Genomic DNA, 21,330 nt, shown 5'->3' with positions numbered 1-21,330 from the left:
TTTTAGAACATTTTGAAATGTCTAAGTACAGCTGAAAACAAAAAAAGTCTTTTGGTAGTTACCAGCAAAATTCTACTCGATGCTGTCAGCAGGTAATTACAGACCCCCATTAATAATAGTAAGCAATGTCAATTTCAGTCTCTCATTTCACATTCTGTTTAATCAACATTCCTCTCATTCAGTTAGCCAACAAATTTTAAGGCTCTTTTCAGAGTTAAGTCTGCTTTCATTTTTCTCAGAAGAAATTAAATGATAAATGTCCTACAGGAGCTTTATCTGTGGCAGATTTATTAACTCTCAGTTTCGATAGTAGCCTATACGATGGTGCCAATAAACTTTTTAACATCAATTTTTCACATTGACCAATAATCAATTTATTGAGATGAACTATTGTCTTTCAAAAACAGAACATGAGCAATGAAAAATCACATATTCAGTGTAACTACTAAATTAAATTGTAAACGCTCAAAATGCTGTATTAAGACAACAAACAGAAAATAAAATCTCTCACAGTTTTTAGTCTTGTACTGGCAAAGGTAAGAAAAATTCCACCATTCACCAGAGAAAAGTATTGTTTACATTTGTATTCCCCTCCATGAGATATTTAGCATTAAATGATTTTTTGAGAAGAAAATTTGTAAAATAACTAAATTAAGAATAATACTTGTACATGGGCATTAAATTAGCATTTGAGACCTGAGTTTTCATACCACTGACTGAGTAGTAAATTCTATATAGCTTATGAAAGTCTGCTTTTAAGCTTTTAAAATACAATAATTGCGCACTCTCTCTCTCTCTCTCTCTCTCTCTCTCTCTCTCTCTCTCTCACACACTCACACACACACACACACACACACACACACACACACACACACACACACAAAATTGCCACAAAAAGAGGATATATTATGGCTGGAGATTGAGTCTAGCTGCTTCATGGCGAATCACATTGATCAGCTCCTGGTTAACAAGGAAGATGAAGCGAAGACCCGCAATCTGCAACAAAAAAATTGTCAATTCTTAATGTGACATTTCAAGGCAAATTTCAAGACCAGTTTCCACATACTGGTCATTAAAAAAAAACGAGAGAGAGAAGAAAACGCTTTTCCCTATTGTTTAATATTATTTTGTTATCATCCAGATGATAATTTAAACAACAGTCACTTGTTTCTGTCACAATTACACATGATTACCTTGAATCTTTATTTCAGGCATAACAGTTAAATAATCACTGTACATTATTTACGAAGCTATCGCTTGTAAATTAATTTTATGCTTGACTGAATTCTCAATACAAAACTTTATCTCAACACGTAGTCACGTTGTTGGATGGGAGGTATTCAATAGCATCATCATCGGAGTCCTTATGAAGTGTCAACATGCCACTGGCCTGGGAGGATGAAGATTTTCTCCACAGGCAGAGTTGCTTATAATGCATGAGAGTACACTAGAAATTATAAAAACTATTACACTAAAATCCATTTAATAAAAATGCTATTCAGCCTGGGGATGCTATCCCTTGAGAGCAAGCTGATCTTCCCTCCTCAGCACTTTAGGGATGAGGACTGACAAAATTTCAAAATCTGTAGTACACTGGTATCGGTGTCAGCGAGGATGGTGGGCAAATCTCCAGCCAAACTTAGGTTTGTCCTAATGTCACTAAACAAAACCACATGTAGCCAAAACACGCTGAACTGAAAGTGGCACTTTACACAAGAGTGGATCTTCCCACTGCAGGAGAAAACCATACATTTGTGGGCAATGAACTATGCATGGTCTGGAGAGCAGTACTTCCTTCCACAGATGTGGTTGGCACAAAGTCTACCACCCTGAATGGTCCATCTGCGTGACTGCAGTTTCTTGTTTCTAACTTCCAACCACTCAGTTTCCCAACTGTATACCAGTTTCCCAACTGCTGTACACAAGTTTAAGGTGCAAGACAACAAACGGTTTATGGTGCTTCTATTGCTGCTCTTACTATGTATGGTGTATGCCCAGGGACGTTTTCAGTGCATGACATACTGCCAGGTGCTATGGCCATATCCGAATCAATTTTATTTGTTTTTTCTCCCTTCCTCGTGATATCTGATTTGTGTGCTGCTAGCCCTAAATACTCACAACAATGGTATGGGAAAAATTAGCCCATATTAACTGCCTAAACAATGCAGAAAATCTGCCAGAAAGTATGCCAACTAATTTTGTCATGTGACTTGCAAAAATGAAGTTACCTTTCTTCAGGTATACCTTTTCACTTCTAGTAAACAATAAAATTCCTGCACCAGTGGCAAAGCACCAGAGCATGCCACTAGAGGAGCCAATTACCACAAATGCACACACATACATACAAAAATTTCCTTTTTACTGGCATCTGATCAACAATAAATTAATTTGTAACTCTTTTTAGAGATGTTAACTACACCTTTATGACTACCTCTGGTAGTCACATGACAAAATTAGTAACTGCTGCAGTTAGCCCTCTCAAGTATTGCTTTGTAACTTCCTGTAATGCTGAGAAGTGTAATGCGGGCCAGTATTTCCCGAACGTTTTAAGGCCCTATGTTAAACAAAAGTAGATATCATACAAATCTGGCTTCTGGCATGGACAGAGCACCAATCAAATATTTTGTGCATTGAATACATCCATGGACACAAGACTTAGTAAGAGCAACAATAGATACCTTTCAGTCAAATTTTGTATACATCAGGTGCAGTGAACTTGCGTGACTACATGTTCAGACAAAGGTCTGTATTGGGAATTTAAACACGCACACGATTAATTTATGGGCATAATCGTGTTCTAGTTCAAGCAATGCACATCATTAATCCACTGTGGAGATGTGGAAAACAGTCACAGAAAATGTCTTCCCAAACAGCACAACAGCTTGCAGTTAACATTACCAAATTAATTATCAATGTGTGGGGAAAATTTGTGACAGAACTGACAAAGATGATAATGAAACATGCAAACAAGTGTTAAAATTCTAATAATTAAATATTTTGCAATTACAAAAAGAGGGACATGGTGCTCAAGAGACTGGCAATGTTCTGAACTGTTATACAGGCTTGACGTATAGGTTTTTAGCAGCCATTCTAAACTGGCCTTCTGCTATTGTGATTAAAAATATGAAGGTTTTCACTAATAAACAAAGAAGTATCTTTCTAAAAGCCTCCCCCACCCCTCCCCCTGCACACACATACTATCTTAAGAAATTACATAGTCAAAGGTTTAAAGGACTATTTAAAATAAAAAATGAGCCGGCTAATCTGCAACACATTGAAATTTTTAACCTAATACAGGGTTCAAAAAAAAAAAAAAATCTACAGCTGTCAATTGTTGACAGCTCATATGGCCCCTTCAGTGAGGATAAAACCGGGCAGGTAGTGTATTGTAGGAAGGACATCATTTTAGTTACAATGACCCATCGGATCATGATGCATCACACTTTTGTGACTCAAGAGTATTTCAAAATACAGTGTGGTTGCTACACAGCGGAACTTTCGACAGCAATTCAGCATTCAGAGACATGGAAGAGTACCAGAACAGCGCACAATTCAGAAGTAGGTCGATCAGTTTCGTGATACTGCAAGACGTAACTAGGAAAGCCAAGGACAGTGCAGTCCCCAGAAAATGTGAGAACAGGAGAAGGTATGTGACCACCGAAGTTTCCCTGATAGGAGCTTGAACTCTGTTACTTCTGCCACTCATCCTCCAACCCACACGAGTTAGGCACTGTCTCACAATGTGATGCCACAATTTTAAGCTGTATATTCTTGTCAAGGTTTCTCAGCCGCTATGTCAGCTTTTCTCATTATCCTGAATCACAGCATGTCCTTTGTATTTGTAGCTGAAGGATATCCTGAAGCATGTGATCACTTTGTTTGCTAAGTACATCTGTTAACCCAGTTGTGGATGAATTTGGTACAGCACATGAGGAAATTCCTCCCTCAATGACACCATCTCTACTCCAGTGCCTTTAAGATTACACACTCACTCATCCAAGTTGTAAACTGTCTGGCTGGTGGATCCTGAAGGCATGGGCAGGGAAAATGACCGAACTGTGGTGTAAAAGTCTGTTTCTAAAAGGTATTTATTTAAATGAATTCCTAAGGGCTGTGTTAGTGAGAAATGGTTATTGCCACGTTCTTCTATCAGGGCATGGGAGAGAGTGCAATAGTAGTCTATACTAACATCTAAGTATGGTTATAATAGAAGGAAGGTATATTTTTCTAACATCTAAGTAATTTTATTTGTGTGTCATACCATAAAGGACCCCCCTATGAACCATGGACCTTGCCGTTGGGGGGGAGGCTTGCGTGCCTCAACGATACAGATAGCCGTACCGTAGGTGCAACCACAACGGAGGGGTATCTGTTGAGAGGCCAGACAAATGCGTGGTTCCTGAAGAGGGGCAGCAGCCTTTTCAGTAGTTGCAGGGGCGACCGTCTGGATGATTGACTGATCTGGCCTTGTAACACTAACCAAAATGGCCTTGCTATTCTGGTACTGCGAACGGCTGAAAGCAAGGGGAAACTACAGCTGTAATTTTTCCCGAGGGCATGCATCTTAACTGTATGATTAAATGATGATGGCGTCCTCTTGGGTAAAATATTCTGGAGGTAAAATAGTCCCCCATTCGGATCTTCGGGCGGGGACTACTCAAGAGGACGTTGTTATCAGGAGAAAGAAAACTGGCGTTGTACGGATCGGGGCGTGGAATGTCACATTCCTTAATCGGGCAGGTAGGTCAGAAAATTTAAAAACGGAAATGGATAGGTTTAAGTTAGATATAGTGGGAATTAGTGAAGTTCGGTGGCAGGAGGTACAAGACTTCTGGTCAGGTGAATACAGGGTTATAAATACAAAATCAAATAGGGGTAATGCAGGAGTAGGTTTATAATGAAAAAAAAAAAAAAAAAAAAAAAAAAAAATAGGTGTACGGGTCAGTTACTACAAACAGCATAGTGAATGCATTATTGTGGCCAAGATAGACACGAAGCCCACGCCTACTACAGTAGTACAAGTTTATATGCCAACTATCTCTGCAGATGACGAAGAAATTGATGAAATGTATGATGAGATAAAAGAAATTATTCAGGTAGTGAAGGGAGACGAAAATTTAATAGTCATGGGTGCCTGGAATTCGTCAGTAGGAAAAGGGAGAGAAGGAAACATAGTAGGTGAATATGGATTGGGGCTAAGAAATTAAAGAGGAAGTCGCCTGGTAGAATTTTGCACAGAGCATAACTTAATCATAGCTAACACTTGGTTTAAGAATCATGAAAGAAGGATGTATACATGGAAGAACCCTGGAGATACTAAAAGGTATCAGATAGATTATATAATGGCAAGACAGAGATTTAGGAACCAGGTTTTAAATTGTAAGACATTTCCAGGGGCAGATGTTGACTCTTACCACAATCTATTGGTTATGACCTGTAGATTAAAACTGAAGAAACTGCAAAAAGGTGGGAATTTAAGGAGATGGGACCTGGATGAACTGAAAGAACCAGAGGTTGTAGAGAGTTTCAGGGAGAGCATAAGGGAACAATTGACAGGAATGGGGGAAAGAAATACAGTAGAAGAAGAATGGTTAGCTTTGAGAGATGATGTAGTGAAGGCAGCAGAGGATCAAGTAGGTAAAAAGACGAGGGCTAGTAGAAATCCTTGGGTAACAGAAGAAATATTGAATTTAATTGATGAAAGGAGAAAATATAAAAATGCAGTAAATGAAGCAGGCAAAAAGGAATACAAACGTCTCAAAAATGAGATCGACAGGAAGTGCAAAATGACTATGCAGGGATGGCTAGAGGACAAATGTAAGGATGTAGAGGCTTATCTCACTAGGGGCAAGATAGATACTGCCTACAGGAAAATTAAAGAGACCTTTGGAGAAAAGAGAACCGCTTGCATGAATATCAAGAGCTCAGATGGAAACCCAGTTCTAAGCAAAGAAGGGAAAGCAGAAAGGTGGAAGGAGTATATAGAGGCTCTATACAAGGGCGATGCACTTGAGGACAATATTATGGAAATGGAAGAGGATGTAGATGAAGATGAAATGGGAGATACGATATTGCGTGAAGAGTTTGACAGAGCACTGAAAGACCTGAGTTGAAACAAGGCCCCCGGAGTAGACAACATTCCACTGGAACTACTGGCGGCCTTGGGAGAACCAGTCCTGACAAAACTCTACCAACTGGTGAGCAAGATGTATGAAACAGGCAAAATACCCTCCGACTTCAAGAAGAATATAATAATCCCAATCCCAAAGAAAGCAGCTGTTGACAGATGTGAAAATTACCGAACTATCAGTTTAATAAGTCACAGCTGCAAAATACTAACGCGAATTCTTTACACGCGAATGGAAAAACTTACAGAAGCCGACTTCGGGGAAGATCAGTTTGGACTCCATAGAAATGTTGGAACACGTGAGGAAATACTGACCCTATGACTTATCTTAGAAAAAAGATTAAGGAAACGCAAACCTACGTTTCTAGCATTTGGAGACTTAGAGAAAGCTTTTGACAATGTTGATTGGAATACTCTCTTTCTAATTCTGAAGGTGGCAGGGGTAAAATACAGGGAGCAAAAGGCTATTTACAATTTGTACAGAAACCAGATTGCAGTTATAAGAATTGAGGGGTATGAAAGGGAAGCAGTGGTGGGGAAGGGAGTGTAACAGGGTTGTAGCCTATCCCCGATGTTATTCAATCTGTATATTGAGCAAGCAATAAAGGAAACAAAAGAAAAGTTCGGAGTAGGTATTAAAATCCATGGAGAAGAAATAAAAACTTTGAGGTTTGCCGATGACATTGTAATTCTGTCAGAGACAGCAAAGGACTTGGAAGAGCAGTTGAACGGAATGGACAGTGTCTTGAAAGGAGGGTATAAGATGAACATCAACAAAAGCAAAACGAGGATAATGGAATGTAGTCAAATTAAGTCGGGTGATGCTGAGGGAATTAGATTAGGAAATGAGACACTTAAAGTAGTAAAGGAGTTTTGCTATTTGGGGAGCAAAATAACTGATGATGGTCGAAGTAGAGAGGATATAAAATGTAGACTGACAATGGCAAGGAAAGCGTTTCTTAAGAAGAGAAATTTGTTAACATCAAGTATTGATTTAAGTGTCAGGAAGCCGTTTCTCAAGGTATTTGTATGGAGTGTAGCCATGTATGGAAGTGAAACGTGGACGATAAATAGCTTAGACAAGAAGAGAATAGAAGCTTTCGAAATGTGGTGCTACAGAAGAATGCTGAAGATTAGATGGGTTGATCACATAACTAATGAGGAGGTATTGAATAGAATTGGGGAGAAGAGGAGCTTGTGGCACAACTTGACTAGAAGAAGGAATCGGTTGGCAGGACATGTTCTGAGACATCGAGGGATCACCAATTTAGTATTGGAGGGCAGCATGGAGGGTAAAAATCGTAGAGGGAGACCAAGAGATGAATACACTAAGCAGATTCCGAAGGAAGTAGGCAGTAGTACATGCTGGGACATGAAGAAGCTTGCACAGGATAGAGTAGCATGGAGAGCTGCATCAAACCAGTCTCAGGACTGAAGACGACAACAACAACAACAACAACAACAATAACAACAACAACAACAACCATAAAGGAGACTACGGAAAACGGTATTCTTGCAGCTACAGCACTGCAAATTAACGTTAATGTGACTGGCGCCAGTATGACTGTGGACCACGTCAAATGTTTTCAGGAAGGAGGGGCAAGAAGGCCTGTACAATGTACAACTATAACTGAGGCCAAATTAAACTGAAGTCGTTATGTTCCTTACCTGCTCAGCATTTTGAGGTTAATGTGCTTTAAAATGTTGGTGCTTTGACATATAGTAGTTTCTGGTCTATCAGGTGTGGTAATGAGGTAAGGTGATCATCAGAAGTGAGGACTTGAAACCTCGCAAATTCTCTAAAGAGGTGTCCCTCAATTTAAGATGAAGAAGATTAAAAATACAATGTTTACAATCAAACATTTTTCACTTGAAAATTTGATACCATTGTTCAACATTTATTAGTTTTACTTGCAATCTCAGTTTGATACTGCGAGGCTGGAGGAAGAGTAGAAAATTGAAAACTTGTTGAAAAATAAGCAGCACTAGACAGTATCCCCTATTGTGAGAATTGTACAATTTATAGCAACTAAAACAGGGATACATTTAAAATTCTGCTTCGAGGAATAGCACACTCTCATAGAAAGGTATTCCATTTGAAGTTACCCCAAAGTCCCACAGATGGAACTGCAAGAGGATATTGTGCCTCGGAGCAGCACCGTAGGCCTTCTATAGGTCGAATAAAATGCCTATTACGTAATGCCTCCAGAAGGGTCAGATTATCATTGGAGGCATGATATCCCCAGAGTACACATGTAAACTAATAAAACAGCTGTCTGTACTGTAGGATTCAGAGGTTTTTCACACACAGCTAGTGAGTGCAACACTACAACTACTACAGTACACGTCACCCAGAGCAAGTTTCACCGAACATCTGCTCGACTGCATGTGGGACTGCCAGCTAGCAGGCAGCAGGAATGGCTAGCATCACCTAGCAAAGTTGTCACACTATAGGTCTACGGAAAGTTGTTTGGTTGTAAAATGTTTGTTTTGAGTGCAGATAATTTGGTAGTAATTGGGAATTTTTGCTAAATGTAAGCACGACTCTTCCCTACACGCATCAGTAACTGAAAATACTCCACTGTGGAGCAGTCCACAGTAATTCAAAGGCACGGTGAGATTCACTTACAGCTGAATGCCTCCCTAATGTAGCCAGGCTTAAGGGGCAGCCTAGTTCAAAAGTCCTGATTGTCCAGTTGGTGTATCATTCTAATAAACTTACAAGAAAAACAGCACCCGAGATATGACCAGAAAAATGTAAAAAGCTGCCTGCAAGCAAACAGCAGTCAACAGTGCCTACTTGCAAGTCATCGACAAAACTTGCAGCAAATCTTACTAAATATTCAAACAATGGGAGGTCTAGGTTGGAATGTCAACAATATAAGCAAAAGATAAGATTGCTACTTACCATAAGGAACAGTTAATTTGCAGACAGACACACTTGTGGCCTGAGCTGCCAGAACCGAGCAAGGTGGCACAGTGGTAAGCACAATGGACTCGTATTCGGAAGGACAATGTTTCAAACCTGTGACTGACAATCCAAATTTAGGTTTTCCATGATTTAACTACATCGCTCCAGCCAAATGCTGGGATGTTTCCTTTCAAACGGCACAACCAATTTCCTTCTTCATCTCTGACATGATCTGAGCTTGTGCACTGTCTTGAATGATCTCAATGTCGACAGGACGTTAAACCAAATCTTCACTCCTTCCTTCCTTCCTTCCGAGTTGCCAGAGTTGGCAGTCACGCATGTGTGAAGGAATGGTGTGTGTTTCTCTTTCTTTTCCTGACAAAGGCTGCGGCCAAAAACTAGTGTCTTAATTGTGCTTGTCTACGGCTTAACATGTCATCTTTACGGTAAGTAACCATCAGTCTTTCTTACATTGTTACATCCTATACTCAAAAGACAAAAATGACCTGTCAAAAGAGGCTCTCAACAGGTAGACCCAAGGGACAGACGTCATGTGAACCCGACAACACGAGGAGTTGTGGACACCCCTCAGACAAGGAACAGGCAGGAGAGCTGTACTATGGCATTAGCAGTAGCCCATCAGTGAATTCGTGCACTTGCACTGCCAGGGCAACTGGTGGTTAGGTGGGTCACAGAGCACTGGTAAGGTGGTCACCTGTCATTTAAAACTTCCAGCAGATCATCCAAATTAGCACAGAGGAGTCAGGCAACTGAAAATGAGTTTCTTATACATAAGCATAAAAGTCTACCCTACACTAGAAGCCAACAGTTCCTGAACATTTTTACATTCCACAGTAAAATGGGAGCTAGAAAAGTGCCCAACTTGTCTGCCCACAGCTCTCACAACCGTGCCCCATTAGGGGTGATCTCTGAGGCTAACACGAGTGTAGGGATAGAACTGACGTGGCAACTCAGAGGAAGAAAAACATATGGGCCACATGAAGGGGAAGAGATAATGGGAGGCAGTGACAGAGAGAGAGGCAGGTGCCTGATAGATAGATAGATTGATTGATTGGGGGGGGGGGGTTATGGGACTAAACAACAAGCTCATCAGTCCTGCGATTCAAAACTTACTTGAGTAAGACAGAGGGCCTGCTAAAAATGGGTGGATTCAGAGGGTTCACACTATAAAGCGAGAAAGTTAAAACACAGACAGTAGAAGGCATAAAAGGGTAGGCTAAATACAAAAACTGGAAAAATAGAGGGCTAAAAGAGCGGTCCTTGCATGGAGGAATGGTCATGCGTCCCAGACCTCGAAAACATGAAGAGATGCCCCAACCACAACCAACCTGCCCCTGCCCCCTTTTCAAGTTCTGTCGATTGTGATCTGGATCTGTGGGAAGGAAAGTCTTTGGTTTTCTTCCTGAACCTTAATACCTCCCTTGGAACCCATTTCAGCTGGTCCTTCTCAACTCAGTGAGCTACTTTTCTAAATGTTGATCACCATCTTTCAGAAGCTTCCATACAAATTTTTGTTTGTGTAAAACATCCCAACCTGCATTTTGACAGCTGTCCAGCCACGCATATTTCTTATCAAATAAAAAGTAGGTTGACACCGTTAAGACTTACACAAAGCTTTTGGGCACAGCCTTCATCAGCAAAAGAGAAACAGAGAAACACACACCATTCATACACACAAATAAGCACTCCTCATGCACACATGGTCGCCAACTCCAGCAGCTCAGATCAGAATAATATTCTGGCCTAAGCTACCAGAGTTGGCAGTGAGCCTAAGCTGCCAGAGTTGGCGGTCATGCGTGCATAGGTGTGCTTATTTGCATGTATGAATGGTGTGTTTTTCTCTGTTTCCCTTTTGCTGATGAAGGCTGTGCCCAAAAGCTTTGTGTAAGTGACTTTTAATTGTGCCTGCCTGCAACTTAGTGTATCTGCTTTACGGTAAGTAGCAGTCTATATTTTCCTACATTGTTGATATTCCTACATGGAGTTTCCATTGTTTTAAGTAAATAGTAGGGCCGCATATAAAAACATCCACCTGTGGTGCAATTACTATGCGACTCTTTACGTGGGAATGATGACTAACCAGCAGGAATAGCATCCACCAAATTGTAGCTAACCACAGACTCAACATGCCGGTTGCTCAGCCTGCTCCACACTGACAGATTGATTACTTCGACAGCCAGTTTGTGCCAGTGTCATTTGGATTCTGCCTCCCAACACCGAGGTGGTGCTGGGAGGCAGAATCCAAATAACACTGGCACAAACTGGCTGTCGAAGTAATCAATCTGTCAGTGTGGAGCAGGCCTTTGAACTCTGTACTAGGAAAATGTCCTGACCGTATATCTTCTGTGTTTGCAAACCCAGCACCACGGCCCAAACCTCTCCTCGTCTCTGTTCCACACCTATACCATTACCCTAGTCATTTTCCACAGCACTGCTTCAGTGTCCAACCCTTGCACTTAAATATTTCTCCCCACCCCCACTTTTCTGTCTCTGTCCTCATTTTGCTCTTTCTGTCAAGAGGCACCTGTCTTCCCTTTCCAGGGGGTTCACGGTTCTTTCACGAGTTCATGCGTAGCGCACACGGGCAACAATCTATTGCAGCCCATTCTTCCTTCCCGGGCTGCATTTCCTTCACCGTGCCCTTCCCTTCCCATCCTGGCTCCATCCGTGCTGCCCCCTCATTCTCCTCTCTTGGTGCTTTTATTTATGTCTACCTGGATATCAACCTAGTTCCCTATATTCCTTGGGATTTTGTTCCACTTGACTTTCTTCCATCCTTTCTGGTGTTTTTGGTCCCCTGTTGGGGTTTGATCTCTGCTTCTAAAATTTTTGTCTTTAGTGAGAGCCATTTGGGGAAGAACTCCCTCCCTAGTGTCTATATCACGGATTTCTCTCCCCCATTCCTTAGCCTCTTCCTTCCTCGCCATAGCCCCCTGTGCCCTGCTAGGTCACCAGCATGTGTTGCCAGTCCGTGTAGTGGGGCTGTTATGTGCCCATGTGGCTGAGCCCTGTGACAACAAAGGGACCACTACACTACTGGTACCTGAGCTGTTGCACCCCCATGAATGCCAAAGAGGGGTTGCTTCTCATCCTGACGCATCGGAGTTCTCGGCAACAGGTGCTGTGCCAGACGGCCCTTGCTATGGTTGGGTGGCACCCATGGGGAGAGCCCCTTATCAGAATGTGTGGTATCAGGGCAGTTGCTTGGTGAAGTGTATCTAGCTGCAAAAATCTGGCCGTACTCAAATGGCCGTCTCTTCCAGTGGTAATGGAACATTGAATGCAGCTTTGTACAACCCTGCAGCGTACCCTTCCTTGGCTACACCCTGGGAGGAAGGCTGGATTCACCATCTTGGGATGAAACACTTTTCCCACTACCTGGTCTGTACCAGGATGGATGGGGACACATTCACTGCCACAAAGCCATTGTTTTTTGTGGGGAATATTGAGGACAAGTTTGGCGAGTGGAGTCTCTCAGCAAGATATGGTTAGGCTCCCTGTTGATCAAAGCTTCTTCTACCACTCAGTCTGCAGCCCTTTGTGCTTTTGATCACCTAGGCAATGTCCTAGTGTCTATTACCCCTCACCAGTCTCTGAATATGACCCAGGGAGTCATTTTTTGTAGGACTTCATCCTTCTAACTGATGGGGAACTCTGGGCTAAACTGGAGCGACATGGCGTTCATTGTGTTTGACGTGTGCAGAAGTGTAGTAAAGACAGCTACACTGATATCGGCGCCTTTGTTCTGACTTTCAAGGGAGGTCCCCTCCCAGGGAAGGTAAAAATTACATGTTACTGGTGTGACATAAAAATCATATGCTCCATCATCCATGAGTTGCTTTTGGTGCTTGCGTTTCTGAGAATATGTATTCCTGCTGTATGGTGGACACTGTGTGGTGACCACGGACACCCACTCGGCGAGGGAAGCCCCTGTGTTCCACCACCTGTGTGTGTAAATTATCATGACTGCCATTCTGCATGCTCACCGGATTGTCCAGTTTACAAGAAAGAAAAGAAGATCCAACAGTACAAGTCCCAGTATCATCTATCTTATGCTGAGACTCTCCAGAAATACAATCAACTCCACCCAATGTAGATATCTTCTACTTTTGCCTCTGTGGTACAGCCTTCCAACAGCTTCCTTACCCCAACCCAGTCTCTCTCTGTCTCCCTCTCATCCTCTCTCCGATGCCCTCCCCTCTGTGCACAGCTTCCCCTCCCTGGCCGAAGAAGTGCCCCCCCTTCTTTGGTGCCCACTGGTCATCATGGGGCTCAACCCCCCCTCCCCCCCCTCTACGACCCTTCCCACAGCGTCTCAGGCTGGAAGCCTGCCACCACAACTCGGTCATGGGATGCGCCGTCAGTGAACACCAAAGTCACCCGCTATCTTTCGGTTCTGGATCTTACAAAAGCGTGCTCTCCCTCTGTGCCCTGCCCTCCTCAACTTCCAAGAAAGGAGAACGAGAAGAAGAAGTAGAAACATAAGTCCCAGGACCCCCCTCCCGACCGGTGCCCCAGACATGCTGTCTCCCTCTTCACAACCTGAATCTGACATTATTTATGGATGTCACCCCATCCTCATCAGTGGCACCACTGACAAGATCTCCCCTTGGCTTCTTTGTGTCTTACCTGGACTTTTGCCACAATAATCCAGTAGAATTGCAATGGGTATTACCATCACCTCTCAGAAATAGAGAAACTTGTTTCCTCTTATTCTGCATTCTGTTTTTTTCTTCAAGAAATGCACTTCCATGATGACCACTCTCCAACATTTCGCAGTTATTGGGCATTCTGTCAGAATCGTGCCAGCTCCAGGATAGTGTCTGAAGGGGTCTGCACCTTGGTTCGCACCAGTGTCATTAGTGACTGGACCGTTCTTCATACCAATATGGGAGCCGTAGTGGTTAGAGTGCAAACGATCTCTGCAATCACCATTTGTATTGTCTACTTCCCTCCAGATAGGCCACTTCCTTATGTTGACCTGCCTACCTTAATACATAAACTTCAGCCCCCATACCTCCTCCTCATGGACTTTAGTGTACACCCCTCTCTGTGAGCGAGTGCCTCTTCGATGGGTAGGGGTCTTGTAATTGACCAACTTATTACAGACTTTGATTTGTGTCTCCTCAGTGATGGTTCCCCTACCCACTTCAGTGTTGCTCACGGCACCTTCTCAGCTATTGATGACACAGTCTCCTCTCTCTGCTCTCATGGCTTCCCTATCTTGGTCACTACCTGATAAATGATTTAAATCACACCTTTCAGAGACCAATCATATCCCTTTTAAGCATCTCCGTGCTTATTAAGCAGAGTAGAAAGAAATCTTGGGAGTGCTATGTTTCCTCCCAGGGGATGTAGGCCTCTCCACTGCAGGTTTGGTCCAAGCTCCATAGCCAACTGGGCCACCAGCGACAATCAGATGTCCAAGATCTTATCCTACAGGATGGGTGCTCTGTGTACTGATCCATTGGTCCATGCAGAACACCTTGCAACACATTTTGTGTCAGCATTGGCATCCTGTTCCTATAGTGTGTGGGCCACTGTAGCCAAGCGGTTCTAGGTGCTTCAGTCTGGAACCCCAAGACCGCTACGGTCGCAGGTTGGAATCCTGCCTCGGGCATGGATGTGTGTGATGTCCTTGGGTTATTTAGGTTTAAGTAGTTCGAAGTTCTAGGGGCTGATGACCTCATATGTTAGTCCCATAGTGCTCAGAGCCATTTGAACCATTTGTTCCTATTGTGCTACTTTTTTCTGGCAGAAAAGCTGAGCTGAATAACCCCCCCCCCCCTCTTTGTTTCGACCCTCACCAAGCTGAATCCTATAATGAACCCTCCACTGAATGGTAGTTCTTGCAGGCTCTTACCTCTTCACATGACACGTCGCCAATCATATCCCTTTTAAGCATCTCCGTGCTTATTAAGCAGAGTAGAAAGAAATCTTGGGAGTGCTATGTTTCCTCCCAGGGGATGTAGGCCTCTCCACTGCAGGTTTGGTCCAAGCTCCATAGCCAACTGGGCCACCAGCGACAATCAGATGTCCAAGATCTTATCCTACAGGATGGGTGCTCTGTGTACTGATCCATCGGTCCATGCAGAACACCTTGCAACACATTTTGTGTCAGCATTGGCATCCTGTTCCTATAGTGTGTGGGCCACTGTAGCCAAGCGGTTCTAGGTGCTTCAGTCTGGAACCCCAAGACCGCTACGGTCGCAGGTTGGAATCCTGCCTCGGGCATGGATGTGTGTGATGTCCTTGGGTTATTTAGGTTTAAGTAGTTCGAAGTTCTAGGGGCTGATGACCTCATATGTTAGTCCCATAGTGCTCAGAGCCATTTGAACCATTTGTTCCTATTGTGCTACTTTTTTCTGGCAGAAAAGCTGAGCTGAATAACCCCCCCCCCCTCTTTGTTTCGACCCTCACCAAGCTGAATCCTATAATGAACCCTCCACTGAATGGTAGTTCTTGCAGGCTCTTACCTCTTCACATGACACGTCGCATTCCCAGATTCTAACCACAACCATATGATCCAAAATTTGATGTTATCCAGAGGCAACTCCGCCCCATTGTTTTCAGCCTTATCTGGGTCACAGGTGCCTTCTCCTCGCAATGGCAGGACAGCCTGGTTATCCCTGTCCTTAAGACTGGGAATAACCCAACGTCTCTCGACAGCTACTGCCCATTAGCCTGACCCGTGTACTTCGTAAACACTCGAGAGGATGGTTATCTTTCAGTTATGTTGGGTACTCGAATCTCGGGACCTTTTTCCCCCATATCAGTGTGGCTACCGGGAAAGACAATCTACAACTGACCATTTACTTGGATTGGAAACAGCAGTCCAACAGGCTATTACTAACTGCTGGCACCTTGCCGCTGTCTTCTGTGACCTACATAAGTCATATGACATAGCTTGGTGCCATCACATTCAGGTACCCGCCATTACTATTGCTTTCTTGTCCCCATTTTGATTTATATCTGCGAGGTTTTATCCCACCGGCTCTTCCAGGTTCAAGTTGGCACTTCACTCAGCACCCATTGGATCCAGAAGAACAGTATCCCACAGGGTTCTGTCTTAAGTGTTGCACTCTTCCTCCCCGCTGTCAATGGGCTTGTACTTCTGTTGGGTCTCTGGTTACCACAGCATGGAATGTCAATGATTTTTGCATTTGGTGCAGCTTCCACTTGGTAGCATCTGCTGAATGAATGCCAGCTCCAAGACACCATCAGACAGGCCTCTACATGGGCCCTCACCCATAGCTTCCAGTTTTCTTTTTCCAAAATGCAATATACCCTGATGTAAAACTTTATTTAGGCGACTAGCACCTAGATGATGTAGGACAGTCCCATTTCTTGGGCCTTATTTTTGATAAGAAGCTGACATGGCTACCCCATATTTGCCACCTGAAGACTACCTGCTTGCGGAAGCTTAATGCTCTCAGCCCCTGGGCCCACACATCTTGGGATGCTACTCTTCTCCATGTTCACTGGGCTCTGATTTTGGCCAGACGAGATTATGGTTTATGGTGGCTCCTTCCTCCTGGTTTCTTATCCAATCGATGATTCCCTCACCATCCCATGCACCCTCTCCTCTATGCAAACGAGGAATGTCTCCTTCCTGTACCTACCCTCTCGGGTGGAATTGCTGGTTGCAATGCACCTCACTTCCCTCTATCGGGATATCCATAAGTGCCCCATGTATCTCCTGCTCCCCCCCCCCCCCCCCTGCGCCCCCCCTCTCCCCACCTTGGCTGGTGCCCCGACCACGGATTAGGACTGACGTAGTCCAGGGGCCTAACGTCTCTGTTGCCCCTGTGATATTCCGGCGTCTTGTACATTCTATCCTTGGAGAGTTCCTGGGTGCTACCATCTCCTACACTGATGATTCTGAGATGATAGGTGAGGCGGTATACACTTTTACATCTCCTATTGGCATGGAACACCATTTACTGCCAGGCTCATGTAGTGTGTTCACAGGAGAGCTGATGGCCATTAACAGGACACTCCATTTGGTTTCTCAGACCTCCCTCCACAGTGTTTTAATATGTACTGACTCAATGAGCAGCTTGCAGGCTATAGAACTATGCCACTCTCATCACCCTTTTGTCTCTGCTATCCGTGACCACCTCTCTGCCCTTGGCTGTGCCACCTGCTCTGTTGTTTTCCTCTGTGTCCCAAGTCATGTGGACATCCCAGGGAATGAACTGGTTGATGATTTGGCTGGAGAGGCAGATACTTACACCCCATTCCCTCTCATGATTCCAGGTGCAGATATGTGGATACACATCAAATCTCTCTTTGTCCAAAAGTGGGATAACATCTGGCACACTACTGCTCTCAGTAATAAACTCCGCACAATCAAGGAGACTACAGCAGTTTGGCCCTCTCCCATCTGCTCCTCTCAGAAAGATTCCATTGTCTTGTGCTGTCTACGCATCGGTCATACTAGGCTTATCCATTGTTTTCTCTTGGGTAACAAGCCACCCCCCACAATGTGGCTGTGGAAGCAGACTGACGGTATCCCAAATATTGGTGGATTGTCCCCTTCTTTTGACTCTTCTTACCAAGTATAGCCGTCTGGATTCTTTGTCTTTAATATTAGCAGACAATTCATGGATGGTTGCACTGGTCTTCGTTTCCTATGTGAAGTGGTTTTTATTTTCTACTATCCTAGAGAACAGATAAATATTTATATTCAGAAGACTACAAAAGTTCTAATTTAAGAATAACAGTTGACCTACTATCTAAATTTCCAAGTGATCTCAGAGAGTTATTCAGAAACTAAGCGCACCCCTCTGTCACAATCCATCAACACATACTAATTCACAGTTACTCTCATTTCTGTATTCCAGAAATAATAAATAACTTTAATCATTTCCTGAAATACTATCAGTACAATATTCCAATCTATTCCAGTAACAAATCCAGTCCGATTAAGGTACAAAGCGCCTTGACATCTTGCATGCATGCATCTACAAGGCCTTGGTCCATTGTAGTCTTAATGACACCTGAACCACGTATCACAAAGTCAATCAATAAAACTGTTACAGTATTTCAAAACACTGCATCTGGTATAGAAAGACTATCAAAATAATGGCAAAATCGCTCTGATTAAAAGGAAGATTTAGGACATAACTCTGATCCTAGGGTAGGACACTGTCTCTAAATGTGGAAGGATCAGTAACGATCACTAGTATACAACTAAAAAAAAAAAAAGGATCAGAAATCACTGTACTTGGTGCTTTTTTCTTAATATGATGGTGACCTCTCCCTTCACATACATTTCTGAAAGTAAAAGAAAGTCCCCATTATGTTTTCTGCTGAATACAGTTTGGATAACTGTTTTTAAGATAAGATAAATGAGACTAACATTTTACTATATGGTATGGCAAAATTTAGTAGTTTAAATGTGATGGAGAAATTAAAGTAGCAGTTATGATACCAATGGACACAGGCAAAGCATGGTCTGGTTTATGATGAAGGCTGGACTAAACAGATGCAAACTGATGTGCCATGTAGATTAACTATGTAGAGCCGAGAATAATCTGCTAGTGCATGATTAAAGTATTTCAAGAGACACCCTCTGCCAGTCACCACCTGGGAAAGTGATAATTCCTTAAGTATGGGAATAATTATAGTAATTTCTATTTAACAACAATATATAATATTTCATTTTTATACCAAGCAAATATGAAGCAGTAGGTTATTTTCCTGTATCAGCAAATGGGGAACAAATTTGAGCCTGATCAGAGTACTGCAAAATGATCTGCCACTAAATATAACAGATCATTCAAAATAATTTCTATTTTATGATGACAAATTTCGCTGTCAAATATACATAATGCAATGTAAGTGATTTATCAAAGTGCTGGGTAATGTCAGCTTGTGGCTTGCACAAGACAAACTGTCACTCAACTGTAACAAAACAGTACACACAATGTCCAACACAGAACTCTGATGAAAGGTAAACGTTCTTACCGCAGGAGGATCAAATAATCAGTGAATTTGGACAGTTTAAAATCATAAGAATCTTTCTCAGTAGCATCACATTCCGGATTTTGTGAAGAATATTGGTTAACCAAAAAGAACTTCAGCATTCTGTAAGTGAACAGAAAAATTGAGACAACATTTTCTTAATGATTCTTTGGAGAAGTATCCACTATTTTTCACATTTCGTATTTAAAAGGTTTTCCTCATAACTGAAAAATGTGGATGACGAACTGCAGATTTTCAGATCTGAAGGGGACAGGGGACATTAGATGACACTCTGCCTAGTGTGACCAACGTTTGGAAATAAAGCAGGTGGAACCAAGAGAATTGGCACACACATTATCTGTGATGAGAAATAAAAAAAACAGTTCTAAACTCCTGTGAATAAGTGCATGTGAACTAGACAGCGATAATGCAGGGATGCGATGAAGGGGGTACCCTGAATGTGCTTTCTGCTTGTTATTGTTTATGATTTACTATTGTTATTGACATCTATGGCCAGCAGCTAAGTTCAGTTTTTCATATTTGAGATTTTTTCAGTGACTAAGTTTTCATAACTGCAATAATTAAACAAAACCAATAGTTTATCATTTTTTGGGAGTGCATCCAGGACATTATTAACTGATATTCTGGCTTACAACTTTTAGCCATTCTGAAGACGAGTCACTGGCAAGATTTTTTTAACGTACTTTATACTGTGAAGTAAATAAACATGCATCAAAGGTAATACTGTCGATAAGAAGAGTGTCAGTCACATGCAAAATGTTATGCTTCTAAGAGCAAAACAAGCAAATGCAGTCAGTGAATCCACAGTGCTTACGAAGTATTTGGTTGGTTATTATGGTTGGCTTATGTTATAATGCCAAGCAGGGAAGACCTAGAACAATATTTCCTTTGACAGCACAGATATGGAATGAGAGATTTCCATGATTGATTGAGCTGGAAATCTTCACCTCAGTTGAGCAAGTTGACTGCTAATTGTATTTGCACAGCTTCCTTGACCAGTATTCCCTGTAGCATGAGACTGTGTCTTGGTGGCAGTAGGAAGATCGTATCCACTTTATTCTTCTTCATTATTCTTGTAATGTCTGAAGAAATATTTCACACATGCTGCAGAAAGGCCACAGACAAAAAATCTCTTTCTTCTTACTCTTCTTTTGAGTTGTCTGTCGTTTGCTCTTGCAGAGCTCTCTGAATTTGATGTTTTGTATATCCATTCTTATGAATATTTCTTCCAGATGTACCAACTCGCTCTGTAGGCTATCAGTGTAAGACATTACATGAGCCCTGCATACTAAAAGTCTTATGCACTCTCATAGTTTGCGAAAAATGGCAGCAGCTAGAGGGCTGCAAGTATAAATTGGTATGTGTGGGATTACAGTAAACAGAATGTCTTAAAAGCCCATCTTCCTTTTGTCAAATAAAATATCCAGAAACTGTAAACGGCAAATCATTTCCCATTCCATTGTAAATGTGATATTTTTGTGAATGAAGCTTAGATGTCCGAGAAAATGGATCAGTTTGTCCTCACCACGATGTCAAACTATGAACATGTCCATTTTAAAACTGCCGAGCTGATTGAACTTTTGAATGTTGGGCTCCATAAGGTTCCCTTTCTGTGCAGCGACCGTGGAATATAAAATTATAAAGAATGTAGCAACCAGTCACGGAAACGTAATTTATTTAGCGTGTTTCAAACGATTTCGACTGATATCAGTCATCATTGGTGCATTTTTCTAACTGATACATGCCGTAAGTACTTATGGCATGTATTGGTTAGAAAAATACACCGATGACTGATATCAGTCGAAATCAATTTGCAACAAGATAAATAAATTACGTTTCCACGACTGGTTGCTACATTCTTTATAATTTGATTGAACTTTCTTCAAAATCCTCCATAAATATTAGCTACCATGTGTGAGAGAGGACTGCCCATGGTAACATCTGTTCAAAATATCGGTTATAAAATAAAAAGTAAGTGGAGGTTAACTCTTACTTAAATAATGTGATTATGGCTTCTTCAGACTTGCTGCTAATCAATGACAGAGGATCCTCCGTCACAATGAATCAATAAATTATAGCTGTTAGTTTCGAAGTCTTTAACCCACTAATAAAAGCTGCTGAATTAGAGATACAATGTTCACATTTACTTCCAAAGGGTCTCAATAATGAGGCTAAATATTTGGCTAACAAATAAGTAGGTGCATTTACGTTACTCACTATAGGTCATGACGAATGCTAACAAGATACTGTCCAAAAAAAGAACAACATAGCCTTGTCTGAG

General features: G+C 42.2%; 1 protein-coding gene across 3 annotated transcripts in view; it reads right to left on the bottom strand.

The window, feature by feature from the left end:
• Nucleotides 1-336: 336 nt before the first annotated feature.
• Nucleotides 337-21,330, bottom strand: part of LOC126100204 (microspherule protein 1) — a 154,531-nt gene continuing 133,537 nt past the window's right edge. The window contains exon 11 of one of the 3 annotated variants that reach the window (XM_049910765.1): nt 337-996. In XM_049910765.1, coding sequence (XP_049766722.1) covers nt 907-996 — 90 coding nt within the window. In that variant the 3' untranslated portion in view covers nt 337-906. The remainder of the gene's footprint in view (nt 997-21,330) is intronic. The other 2 variants (XM_049910764.1, XM_049910766.1) reach the window with 2 other exon arrangements.

The sequence above is a fragment of the Schistocerca cancellata genome, chromosome 9, assembly GCF_023864275.1.
Source record: "Schistocerca cancellata isolate TAMUIC-IGC-003103 chromosome 9, iqSchCanc2.1, whole genome shotgun sequence".
In the NCBI taxonomy this organism is placed as follows: domain Eukaryota; kingdom Metazoa; phylum Arthropoda; class Insecta; order Orthoptera; family Acrididae; genus Schistocerca; species Schistocerca cancellata.
This window is presented reverse-complemented; position numbering and strand designations above follow the sequence as displayed.